The following is a 12,190-nucleotide window of genomic DNA, read 5'->3' as shown; positions in this document are numbered from 1 at the left end:
TAATAATTTTCAATATTATATATCAATAATGAAACAGAGTAAGTGGTGAAATTTAACATTATCTGCTCTCACCCCATTCCATTACTATCGCTATGGGTGATGTCAGATGGATATCTCAATGGGTAATGACAAATGGAGCCATATTTGTTCTTTTTTCTGTCATTTGTTGGTTTAATTTTTTAAAAATGTTTTAAATTTTAATCAATTATATTTTGAATTTTAATCATTATAATTTTTAATTTATTCTTAAATTGTAATATATTTTTTTATATAAAAACCTACTAAAATTCGAATTATGAACATTTCCCCCTTTCTCAATATTTTTTTTTGGATATTTTTAGCATAAAATTTGTCCTTTAATATTAGGTGATACAATTTCTTGCATGATGTCTTATTCTTCTAAAATGGTTGGTGATCATTGATAAAATGATAGAATAAATTAGAAGGATTTTCCTAATAAATGACTTAAAATCACTCCTTAAATTATTATATTGGAAAAATTAATAATTTCGATCGAATTCACAAAAAGAATAACTATTAATTATTATATTTAATATAAACTTGATTGTTAATAATAATGCAATTATCTTTAACAAAACAAATTATTATTACTAGCTAACTCATGAAAGTAACACTGACCCATTGTATTATTATGATAAACTAATTTGTCATCCATTGTTATATGTGAGATTTATGGAAAAATAATACATTAAATAAAATTAAAAAATTAACAAGCCTCGTACGGACATATAATAAAATATATTTATAAAATAAATACAAAACTCTATTCATAATCCAAATATTAACCTAAGATTTAGTGGGCCATGAATCCTTTTTTCCTTTAAATTTCCCATCAAAGGACCTTTCCTTTTATTAAAATTTGTAATGGATACCATAAAACCGCCCTTCGATTTAACAACCAAACTCATACTGATTTGATTTTGAGAGCCATTTTAGGCCCACTAAAAGACATCTTTTGAGTTGTTAAGTACATGAATAAAGTGCGCCTTTAGAGATTACCCCAATAATTAAAATAGTAGTTGTTTTTCTCAAAGTATTTTTTTTTTGGTTTGGTATTATCAAATTACAAAGAAACAAAAAAACGGAACTGATAACTGAAGGTGAAGGTTCCATCAGTCCTATGATTTTAATTACAATACTTTTGTTTTTAAAACTAATTGATTTAAATTACTAGAATTTTGTTTTTTAATAAAAAATTCATAATTTGGAAAAAACCAGAAAAACGTAGGATGGGTGAAACGGACGTGCTGGTGAGTATTATTAAATGGTATATCATTAGAAGGAAATTACAAAAACAAAAGAACCCGTGATCATGGAAACTAATGGGAAGATAAATGAAACTGGGACCGATCGTTAATGGGTGTTTTTTTTTTTGGTTGCTATTCATTAACAATTACCAAACAAACAAACAGAAAAATGATGGAAAAATAGAGACAAAGCTGAGATCTTTTGGTTGTATTCTTAGATTCTCACTTACTTTGTTTCTTTCTTTTGGTGTTCTTTTTTTTTTCTTTTATTTTTTTGCTTCAATTCATAGTACTAGAAAAAAAAAAAAAAAAGACTCTCCAAAGACCAAATCTTTGTCTGCCTTGACAAAACATTGTCGGAATATTCTGTCCTAAACCTAAAGTCATTATCTCATAACATCTCTTGAATCTTGATTGAAAGCTAAGTTTCTGGGACACTTCCCTAAAAACTCGTTGCTTCAAAACCCGGCAATCTTCCCATTGCTATGCGCAGTGCCAATACAATCATTTGAACCCTTCAGCTTCTCCTTCTTCTTCTCTCTATATTAGCTCAAAATGTGCGTATCTGTTCTTCCGGGCTAAGCTGATTGTTGACAGATCTTGAAACCACAATGGGGTTGTTTAGGAAGCTCTTTTTTAGAAAGCCGCCTGATGGACTTTTGGAGATCTCTGAAAGGGTTTACGGTACGCTTTTTTTGTTTTTGCTTTTTAAAAAAAATCTATTTGCTTCCGTGAATGTTAAACAATAATGGGAATAGAAAAAAAAATACCTTTTTACTAATTTGGACATTTTTAGTTCCAAGTATTTTCTGGCTTAAATCGCCATATTAGTGTATTTTTAATGTACAGAACAGGTCGTCAATACTTCCCATTCCTTGTGTGCTAAAAAGAAATAACAAAACAAAAAGGGAAAGTGTTTTAGCAGTTGGAGCCTTGATCTAATTTCTGCTGCGAGCATTAGTTGTAAGAATTCATCCTTTGAGCCACTAGCATATATGCAAAAATAAGCTAATGGCTTAGGTTCGACATTTCTTATTACTCGTTTATTTGCTGTTATTTATGGTCCTAGTTTCGATTTGATGTATGCATTTAGTCATAATTTTTAACTCTTTGCCCTCTTTAAAGGTTTTGAATTGTTTATACCACTCGCTCTCTGTCTATCTCTGGAAAGTATTATTGTATTGTTAATAACCAATGTGCTGTTGTATGCATTTGTAGTTTTTGATTGCTGCTTTTCCACGGACATACGGGAAGAAAAGGAATATAGAGTCTATATTGAAAACATAGTGTGTAAACTCCGTGATCATTTTACTGATGCTTCATTCATGGTGTTCAACTTCCGAGAAGGAGAGTACCAAAGCCAAATTGCTAGCATATTGTCCGAGTACGATATGACCGTAATGGACTATCCTCGTCAATATGAAGGTTGCCCATTACTCACCACGGAGCTGATCCATCATTTCCTGAAATCAAGTGAAAACTGGTTCTCACTAGGGCAACAAAATATAATCTTAATGCATAGTGAACGAGGTGGGTTGCCAGTTTTGGCGTTTATGCTTACTGCTCTTTTACTATATCGAAAGCAGCACTCCGGGGAGCAGAAAACATTAGAAATGATCTATAAGCAAGCACCTCGTGAGCTTTTGCATTTGACATCTTCCCTGAATCCACTACCCTCCCAACTAAGGTACCTCCAGTATGTCTCTCGGAGAAATGTGGACTCAGAATGGCCTCCATCAGATAAGGCACTTACATTGGACTGTATTATTCTAAGATGTATCCCTAATATGGATGGTGAGGGGGGCTGCCGTCCGATATTTAGGATATATGGACAGGATCCTTTTATGGCTGCTGATAGGACCCCCAAAGTTCTGTTCTCTACGCCAAAGAAGAGTAAATTTGTTCAGTATTACAAACAAGTGAGTCCAGTTCATTTATCTCGTAGTAACTTCTTTCTTTATCTCATTCTCTGTTTTAGTTTTTTTTTTTCCTGAATGGAAGCTTATTCTTGATTTCTTTTGTTTCATTGAAATCACCATTAACAATGCGACTTATTTTGCTTTTTACTTCAAAAATGAGTTCACTCTTATCCAAGTCATAATTATTTAATATATATTCTTCACTTATTCTTGCAGGCGGACTGTGAACTAGTTAAAATCAACATCCGTTGCCATGTTGTGGGTGATGTTGTGCTTGAATGTATTAGTTTGGATAGCAATCTGGAGCGGGAATTAATGGTGTTCAGGATCATGTTCAATACAGCCTTTATAAGATCAAACATTTTGATGCTTAACCGTGATGAAATTGACATCTTATGGAATACTAAGGACCAATTTCCAAAGGACTTCAATGCAGAGGTACGTAATTATATATATATATCTTCTTTTTTTCCTTACTTTTCTGTCTTGTGTTTTTTTATTTCTTTAGGGCCAAATCTGTTGTGTGTTGTTTTATTGTGATTCTGAATAGTTATTCTTTTATGCATGAGTGAAGGTCATTTTCTCAGATATAGATGTTGCAACTTCTGATATTTCAATTGATTTTCCGGGTTTTGAGGAGAAAAATGGCCTTTCCATTGATGATTTTGCTAAAGTTCAAGAAATTTTCAGCAGAGTTGATTATACAGATGTAGCAAATATGCTACAAGAAAATTTGGAGACAGGTTGTCCCAAGAGTAGGGAAATAGCCAGTGTCTTGCATGACGATAAAGTCGAGGAGAAATCTAACTCGGAGGCACCAGAACACGTTACTACAAGTCCAACATCCGATGCTTTGGAGAAACAATCTATATGCTCTTTTCAATTATCAGATGCAAATTCAACTAGAACGAAGTTTGAGCCAGAAGAAATCCAGGTTGTTCCTCAAATGGCTACACAGCATACACCCTCTGCTGTGCCTTCTTTAGATTCAAGCTCAACTGAAGGGAAAACCGAATCACAAGAACTTCAAGTTGCTCCACAAGAAGCAGAACTTACCAATTCAAGTAGAAGGAATGTTGAAATTCAAGAAATTCAAGTTTCTTCACAACAACCTGCACAATCTACATCGACTTTCACTCCTGTCCTGGATGTAAATTCAATCAGAAAGAAAACTGAACCCCAAGAACTTCAGGTTGCCGTGCAAAGGCCTGCACAACCTAAGATTATATCCCAGCGAGGACCTCAGTCTTCAATCTCTTCTCCAGTTTCATATTGCAATTCCTTGCCAGGTTCACCTGCTGCAATATCAAGATACCGTAGTCCACTTTCAGCACTTGGCATTACAGCTCTATTGCATGATCATGATGCATCTGAAAGTGAAGATCATAGTCATCCTGCGGCATCACCTTTATCTTCCTCATCAGTTTCAAGTCCTTTATCAAATACACCTAAGAATCTGCAGCTTACTCGTGCAATTGCTTCACCTGGTCAGTCATCATTTGTTCCTCCTCCTCCTCCTCCATTGCCCTCTTTTTCAGGAGCATCTCCTGCTTATCAACCCTCTCCTTTTCTGGAGGTATCTCCTCCTTCAGTGAAGAGTTCATTCCAGTCTCCCCCTATCCTCCCACTCCTCTACATTCCTTTTCTAGGGCATCTCCATCTCCCTTGGTTAAGAATTCACTTCAATCTCTTCCTCCCTCCTTGAGTGCATTTTTAGCTCCCAAAGTCGAGAACTTGTGCCAGTCTCCCCCTCCCCCACCACCACTCCCTCCATCCTCAGCTACATCTCCATCTTCTTCTGTAAAGAATTCGTTTTCAGCTCCCCCTCCCCCTCCCCCACTCCCTCCATTCTCAGCCATATCTCCATCTTCTACCGTAAATAATTCATCTTCAGCTTCCCCTCCTCCTCCGCCACTCCCTAACGTGGCTTCCTCAACCACCTGCCCCAATTCATGTTCACCACAGATTCGGACATCTGGACCTCCTCCACCACCTGCACCTCCCCCACAGTCTGGATCTATCTCAGATCCTACTAGTAAATCCTCAGTGCCACGGCCACCACCACCTCCTCCTCCTAGTCTTGCTGCGAAGGGTCCTTCATCAAATAACTCTGCTCATGTTCCACCTGTGCCACCTCCTCCAGCTCCTTGTGCCAAAGGATTATCTAAAGCAGGTGACACCTCTCCACAGTTACATTCAGTAAGCAATGGCAATATACCTTCAATTCCAGGACCACCTTCTGCTGCTCCTTTGAATTTGAAGGGACGGGGCATATCACGCATAGGTCCTAAAAGTCTGGCTCAACCTAGAAAAGCCAACTTGAAGCCATATCATTGGTTGAAGTTGACGAGGGCAATGCAAGGAAGCTTATGGGCTGAGGCACAAAAACCTGAAGAAGCTTCCAAGTACATATTTGTCACTGAACCATTTTAGTTCATATAATTCTATGGAAATGTACTATGGTTCATTTTTTTTAAAATCTGTGCTAGGGCTCCGGAAATTGACATGTCAGAACTTGAGAGTCTTTTCTCTGCAGCCGCACCTAATTCAGATAATGGTAGCAGGGATGGGAAATCAAATCGAGGTGCTTCAGGCCGTAAACCTGAGAAAGTCCAGCTGGTAATTAGCATGATAATTTTCTTTCTCAACATGTTGAAAGTGGAAACCCCTCATCGGTTATGTACAAACGTGGAGTTTTTTCATGTATTTAAACCTGTCTACAGTTCCACACTTGGAGCATCTAATCTGTATTTGCTATCACACATGAAATTCATTGATTTGCAGATTGAGCTTAGGCGGGCATATAATTGTGAAATCATGCTCACAAAAGTCAAAATTCCTTTGCCTGATTTGACGGTAAGATAAACTATATGGTATTTCTCTTAGTAGTTTAGATTCTCAGTTATAGTTCTATTTACAAGCGACAAATATCATGTATTCATACACTGTTACACGTTGGGCTTAGATTTTTTTTTTTAGTTACTTCATTTCCTTGCCACATGACTACCCTAATTGTACCTAATGTTACATTCCATATGTCAATTTACAAATTGTTGCCCCTGGAATATTCTTAAATTGATCTTTTACATTTTTATTTTGCTGCCACTATCTTGCAGAGTTCGGTACTTACCTTGGATGATACAACATTAGATTCCGATCAGCTTGAGAACCTTATTAAGTTTTGTCCTACTAAAGAAGAGACTGAATTACTCAAGGTGTTGAAAAAATATGCTTATTCTGTGCTGTTACTGTTCATAACCATTTGAGTTGATGACATCATTTGGCGTGTTACGCAAAAAATCATGTTTTAAGTGATGATCATGTTCTTATTTTCAGGGTTATAATGGAGATAAAGAGAAGTTGGGAAAATGTGAACAAGTCAGTGTAGTAACTTTTGTGCTATACACGTGTTTTTAACAAACATTATATCCTTCTAAGAAGAAAACAAGCATTATATTTGTTTACCTGCCTTGTATTTGGTGACAGTTTTTCCTAGAATTGATAAAAGTGCCACGAGTAGAGTCAAAGCTAAGAGTTTTCTTATTCAAGATACAATTTTCGTCCCAGGTATGAGGAGAAACTGTGTAATCAAATTGATATCGGATGCTTTCTGTTGTTGTCACCTAATTGGTAAATTTTGCATCTTTCCAGGTTTCTGACCTTAGAAATGGTTTGAATATCATAAACTCTACAGCTGAAGAGGCAAGTTAATTTCTCCTTTTTACATAAATTAGCCTTTTCAAATGATTTTTTTTACTGAACAATTTGTCATTGGTACCATTTCACCAACACTTTCATCAGGTGAGGAATTCGGTCAAATTTAAAAGGATCATGCAAACTATTCTTTATCTGGGAAATGCATTGAACAAGGGCACTGCAAGGGGTGAGTGATTTTGTTGATGTGGTAGTTTTTATTACTATCTTAGCAGTCTTCTTTTTCTGTTTCATTATGGTGAGATATGTTTGTCAATGGGAAACAAAGGTCAATCTCCTTGCCTTCTGTTGTTCTACTTGAATTAATTGTCTCTGTCGCCATTTCATTATTGTTAATTGACCCTAAATGTTTAACACAATCCTGTAGTTGATTACTGCTATGTATCATGTCTATCCAATAATCCTGTGATTTTTCAACTTATGATTCCAATGGAATGTAATCGTGGGGAAGGTTAGATTTATAAAAATATTCTTGCCCCTCCCCAACCCATTAATAGAGGATAATGCATTTGAACTCACATCCTCCTGCATTAGTAGTATTTTATGGATTTTTAATGTTAATTGGTAATTTTTAAAATTGTAATTTTAATTGAAAATAAAATTGTGTATACACGAGAGGAAACATAAGTAAAATATGTTTAAGAAAAAAAATGCATTAGTTAATAATTATTAAAAAAATCACAATATAATAATTAGATAAAAACAAAATTACTTGAGAATAGAAAAAAAAAGGAAAAAAAAAAGGTAATACCATGAACAAAATAATACCCTCAATCAAAATAAAAGAATGATAATTTTGTCTAATAATTTATTTTTACTTTCATGGAAAATTCTCGCTTTCTATCATACCAAATGCCCTAGATCTAAATCAGTTTCTGGTGACTCTAATTTGATAACTTTGTTCTGTTAACCGTGTCTTCGAGTGCTATTATCAGTACTGAACTTCTTCTCCTAAGATGGCAGTTCTTTACAATCTTAAGCATCAATTTATTCTGAGGATTTCAGTACTTAATGGTTTCTTTCTGCCCTCAGGTTCTGCTGTTGGTTTTCGATTGGATAGTCTCCTGAAACTCACTGAGACACGAGCTCGGAACAACAAGATGACTCTCATGCATTATCTTTGCAAGGTAAAAGATCATTTGCCCTTCTTACTTCCCTGATACTGATGTTTGTTGTTAAACTTGCCTGAATAACATATTCTTGCATTTCTACACTTATGTTTCTAGGGGGAACACTTCTATGTTTGTTTTTAAGACCATTATACACTTTGTAAGGAATATGCAGACATCAGTTCATCATAGTTCATTGTCATTAGTTTTGCATGCATGTTTCGAATTTACTAGAGATTTTATTTTGTTCATTTATTTTTCCTAAAAACAAAGAATTTGGGTTAAGGACCTGTTTAATTTAACTGCTTATATTGCATTTATTACCATTTCAACCAATAACATATTCTGTATGAAAATATTATTTACACTTGCTGCTAATGGCCTCTACCATTTCATGAGCCTCCCATTACTTCATTACTGTTTAGGTCCTGAATGAAAAGTCGCCAGAATTACTAGAATTTACGAAAGACCTTGTAACTTTGGAAGCTTCAACGAAGGTAAAATTTTTTATGGCCTTTTGGGGTCATACTTAATTTGCTTAGTGCTTGTCATATGCTGCTAAGTAAAATTATTGATTGCCACGCAGATACAATTGAAATGTTTAGCAGAGGAAATGCAAGCCATTAGTAAAGGATTGGAGAAAGTTGTACAAGAACTGACTGCCTCAGAAAATGATGGGCCAGTGTGTGAAACATTTTGCTGGGTAATTCTTATATATCTAGTTATTTTGCACATTAATGGGGTTTCTGCACATTTATGTGTTGCTTTGATTTCTGCTGGTAATGGATGCATCTCCGCTAGGGGACACCATAAACCCTAAGCTATAAACTCTAAACCCCATCCTTTCTACTTGTTTTTCTTATTCCATATTGTTTGACTAACAATAATGCTTTTATTTATTTATTTATACATTCAGACTTTAAAGGAGTTCCTTGGTTTTGCTGAAAGTGAAGTCAGGTCTTTGGCTTTGCTTTATTCTAGTGTGGTATGTATTATATTGAGTTTTTTATTCTGACTTCTTAAGCGTACAGGCTACATAGCTATCTCATTAGCATTTCTAAATTGGATGTTTCAGGGTAGAAATGCAGATGCCTTGGCTCTTTATTTTGGAGAAGATCCGGCACGGTGCCCATTTGAGCAAGGTAGTTGTGGTCTTAACATGTTTGTTTAATGCTTACTGATTACGCTGCAACAATCTAGGACCATAAAGTTTAAAAGAACTGATTCATTTACATTTTGTTGCAGTTCTTTTTGATTTAGTGAAGTTGGGGTAAGACCAAGGGTTGGGTTCTTGAAGCCTGGGATAATGAAAATTTTATGGTCTAATTAGTCTGAAGTCATCTGTGCCTTGTTCATTTTCTTTATTGTAAAAATATTTCTGTTGACCCTCAATAGCAATAGTATGAGGGGTGCTGTCCCATATGGTGAAAATGACCCTGATCTAGTATATGGTGGAAGCTTTTGCATCAGAATGGAATTGAGAATGCTATTGTTTTTCAGTTCACTTCGGTGAACACATCATTGAAAGTTGCTCTGAATTTCATATTATAGCTAGCATTTATGCTAATATATTAGTTCTAAGTGATTTGATGACATTTGCACATCTGTTTATGTGCATGTATAGCTCGACTTTGAATGCTTTGCACTACTATTAGCCAACATGCACCCATGTAAATCACAGCCACAGGTCTGCTTTACGTTTTGAGTGTTGATAATTTACTCTCTTTTTTCCCCAACTTTTCCTATAGTTGTGTCCACTCTGCTCAATTTTGTGAGGATGTTTGTCCGAGCACACGAGGAAAACTGCAAGCAGCTTGAATTGGAAAAGACGAAAGCACAGAAAGAGGCAGAAAATGAGAAGCTGAAAGTTAGTACTCCGCAAAGAAGTCTGAACACTTGAAATGATGTCCAATGAAAGTGCCAATATTTGATGATCGGTGCTTATAGGATCCATATTCCTGTCAATTTACATAACATTCTACTGCTCCCATATGAAATAAGACAATTTTGCTCCATGGAGAGTAAACTCTTGGAAGCTCATAGCACGAATTAGAGCCTTTCATCACTGTCATCACGTCGTGGAGAAGAATGTATCATGTGTATAAGACAGCAAGAATAAGGGGTTGTATTGATTAAAACGCAGGCGGGTCCACATACTAAATTCAAATAGTAAGCTATTGTAGATGCATTCAGCTGCACTTTCCGTCCACAAGTAGAGCTGATGGATGGAATTCATTAGGTCCTCCAGAGCCTCTCGTAGGATGCGTAAATTTTTTTGTTGTAAAATATAGGAATACATACAATACATGATAGCTTGTGCTCTTTTCAATATTTTGTGTAAAAATTTTAGTTATAGGAATCTAAATGTCAATGTGATTTGAGTTTAATATCACGAGATGATTAGCCAGTGATCAAAATTTCTCATCCTGAATTGTACTGCACTTGTTTCTATTATTCTCATGATCTCTTTGGGTCCATTGGACGTGTACACACACACACATGTTGGTCTCTGAATAAGATCAAACAACGATCTTCCTTGGTTGTTGGCTCGGATTCTTATTATAAAAAGAAAAAAAAAAGAATCCCTTTAAAATCCTGCTATGTAAGGAAAAGCAACTTGAATGTTCTCAAGAACTTAACCTAATTTAACGACACTTATTTTAGATATCTATAGATAAATAGTTTATGGAACATATAGTAGCTAAGCAGCGTGCCGCTGTTCATATTTGCACCAAAGCATATACAAAGTACAAAAGTGTTTGATATTCACTCCATTATCTATCTTCTCTCTTTTTCACCAAAAAAAAAAAATTACCATAGTGTTTTAGTTTGTTTTTGAAGTTCACGGGGGTGATGGTTTAGGGTGTTCAGTTTTGATGGAGCGAGCAACCGCTGCAGCTAAAGCTAGAGTGAAGTTAGGATCTTTTGTTAAGGATGCAACATAGTCTTCGATCTTCTTCTTCTTATTATTTCCGTCGTCGTTACTGGTGCTATAATCATGCATAAAGCTTGGAAGGTTTCTGTGGTTTTGTAAGTCGGAGCCTGAAAGAGTGAGATCAAGGGTGATGGGTGGTGGAAAAGGGTTATCCAGAGGTGGAAAAGGAATGCTTCTCGTCCCGGAAAATATCGCCGAGCTGCATGATGCTAACATTGATTTTCCGGCAGCTGTGGAATCAACATCATGGTTGTGTTGTCCTTCGTATGTTGCCACAACAATAGATTTGTCCTCCACGCATCGCTGAACCTACACATTTTTTACCCCATAACTTTCAGTGCAAAATTATAAATGAAGGAATTAATTTTGATACACAGGTCATTAAAAATAATAGAATTATACACTATTAGTGTTCTTCTCTAAAAGAAATTACTTTTTTTTATTACTCCAAATTAGTCATTTATAGCTTATCTTGAATCTCAAAGTTAAGAGTCATAAGTTGATAAAAAATCTCTTTCATTAAAACAAAAATCAAAGATCCTTAGTTGGAGCATAAAAAATATATTTGTATATAATATACCTTCTTTTTGACAGGGCACCCCGGAGCCATAAAGCACTTAAAATAAGCTCGAGGCGAGGGATTATCTTTTGTAACTTTCTGGCCATATTTTCTCCATTGAAATCCATCTTTCACTATCTACGTAAACAAATCTTAGTAACATTAGGTAACATATATATCATCACGAACATGTTGAAAACAAGAAAGGAATTAATAGTAAAAATTAAACATGCAAATTAAGAAACCTAGCTAGCTAGGGTAAAGTTCTGATATATGTTGATCTCACTTACAAGGCTTTGGTCTCTGGGGTCCGTTTTCACGAAAACCTGTGACGCCTTGGATCCAGCAGCAGCCGGAACTTCAAGTCTTTGCCTCTTGTTTGATTTCTGGCGGAGATAAGCTTGATGAAGCATGATGTACTTTCTGCTCATCGTTTCAAACATTAATCCGAGAGCTTCATTCTCTTTCTGCAAACACTCCAGCTCCGCTTCCAGAACTTCCACCTGAAAATTTTCTTCTTAAAATCATATAATCAAGAAGCTATATATATATATGTATATTAACCTTTTCTTTGTCGTAATCTGGAGACATGGCTAATCTCTTTCTCCAAAAAAACTAGAAATTATCAAACCGGAAGAGTTTATATTTGGGTTTGGTTTTTCTCAGTCAGGAAACTCCACGAATTC

The 12,190-nt window shown here is 35.5% G+C and overlaps 2 protein-coding genes across 2 annotated transcripts; one reads left to right on the top strand and one right to left on the bottom strand.

Moving 5' to 3' along the window:
• The first annotated feature begins 1,378 nt into the window (after positions 1-1,378).
• On the top strand, positions 1,379-10,397 carry LOC107958988 (formin-like protein 6). The gene is given in 18 exon segments (XM_016894930.2): positions 1,379-1,952; positions 2,487-3,187; positions 3,404-3,625; positions 3,762-4,662; positions 4,665-5,592; positions 5,677-5,806; positions 5,972-6,043; positions 6,304-6,402; positions 6,524-6,565; positions 6,674-6,754; positions 6,839-6,889; positions 6,989-7,070; positions 7,934-8,028; positions 8,436-8,507; positions 8,597-8,713; positions 8,927-8,995; positions 9,086-9,152; positions 9,759-10,397. Coding segments are annotated over 18 exon segments (3,954 nt in total). The 5' UTR covers positions 1,379-1,879; the 3' UTR covers positions 9,911-10,397.
• A 366-nt stretch (positions 10,398-10,763) lies between these two features.
• LOC107958989 (probable WRKY transcription factor 40) lies at positions 10,764-12,098 on the bottom strand. The gene is given in 4 exon segments (NM_001327685.2): positions 10,764-11,254; positions 11,526-11,642; positions 11,795-12,007; positions 12,069-12,098. Coding segments are annotated over 4 exon segments (759 nt in total). The 5' UTR covers positions 12,096-12,098; the 3' UTR covers positions 10,764-10,852.
• Positions 12,099-12,190: the final 92 nt, after the last annotated feature.

This window comes from Gossypium hirsutum, chromosome A05, assembly GCF_007990345.1.
Source record: "Gossypium hirsutum isolate 1008001.06 chromosome A05, Gossypium_hirsutum_v2.1, whole genome shotgun sequence".
Classification (NCBI taxonomy): domain Eukaryota; kingdom Viridiplantae; phylum Streptophyta; class Magnoliopsida; order Malvales; family Malvaceae; genus Gossypium; species Gossypium hirsutum.
The sequence above is the reverse complement of the archived record's forward strand: the minus strand, read 5'-3'. Positions and strand labels throughout refer to the sequence as shown.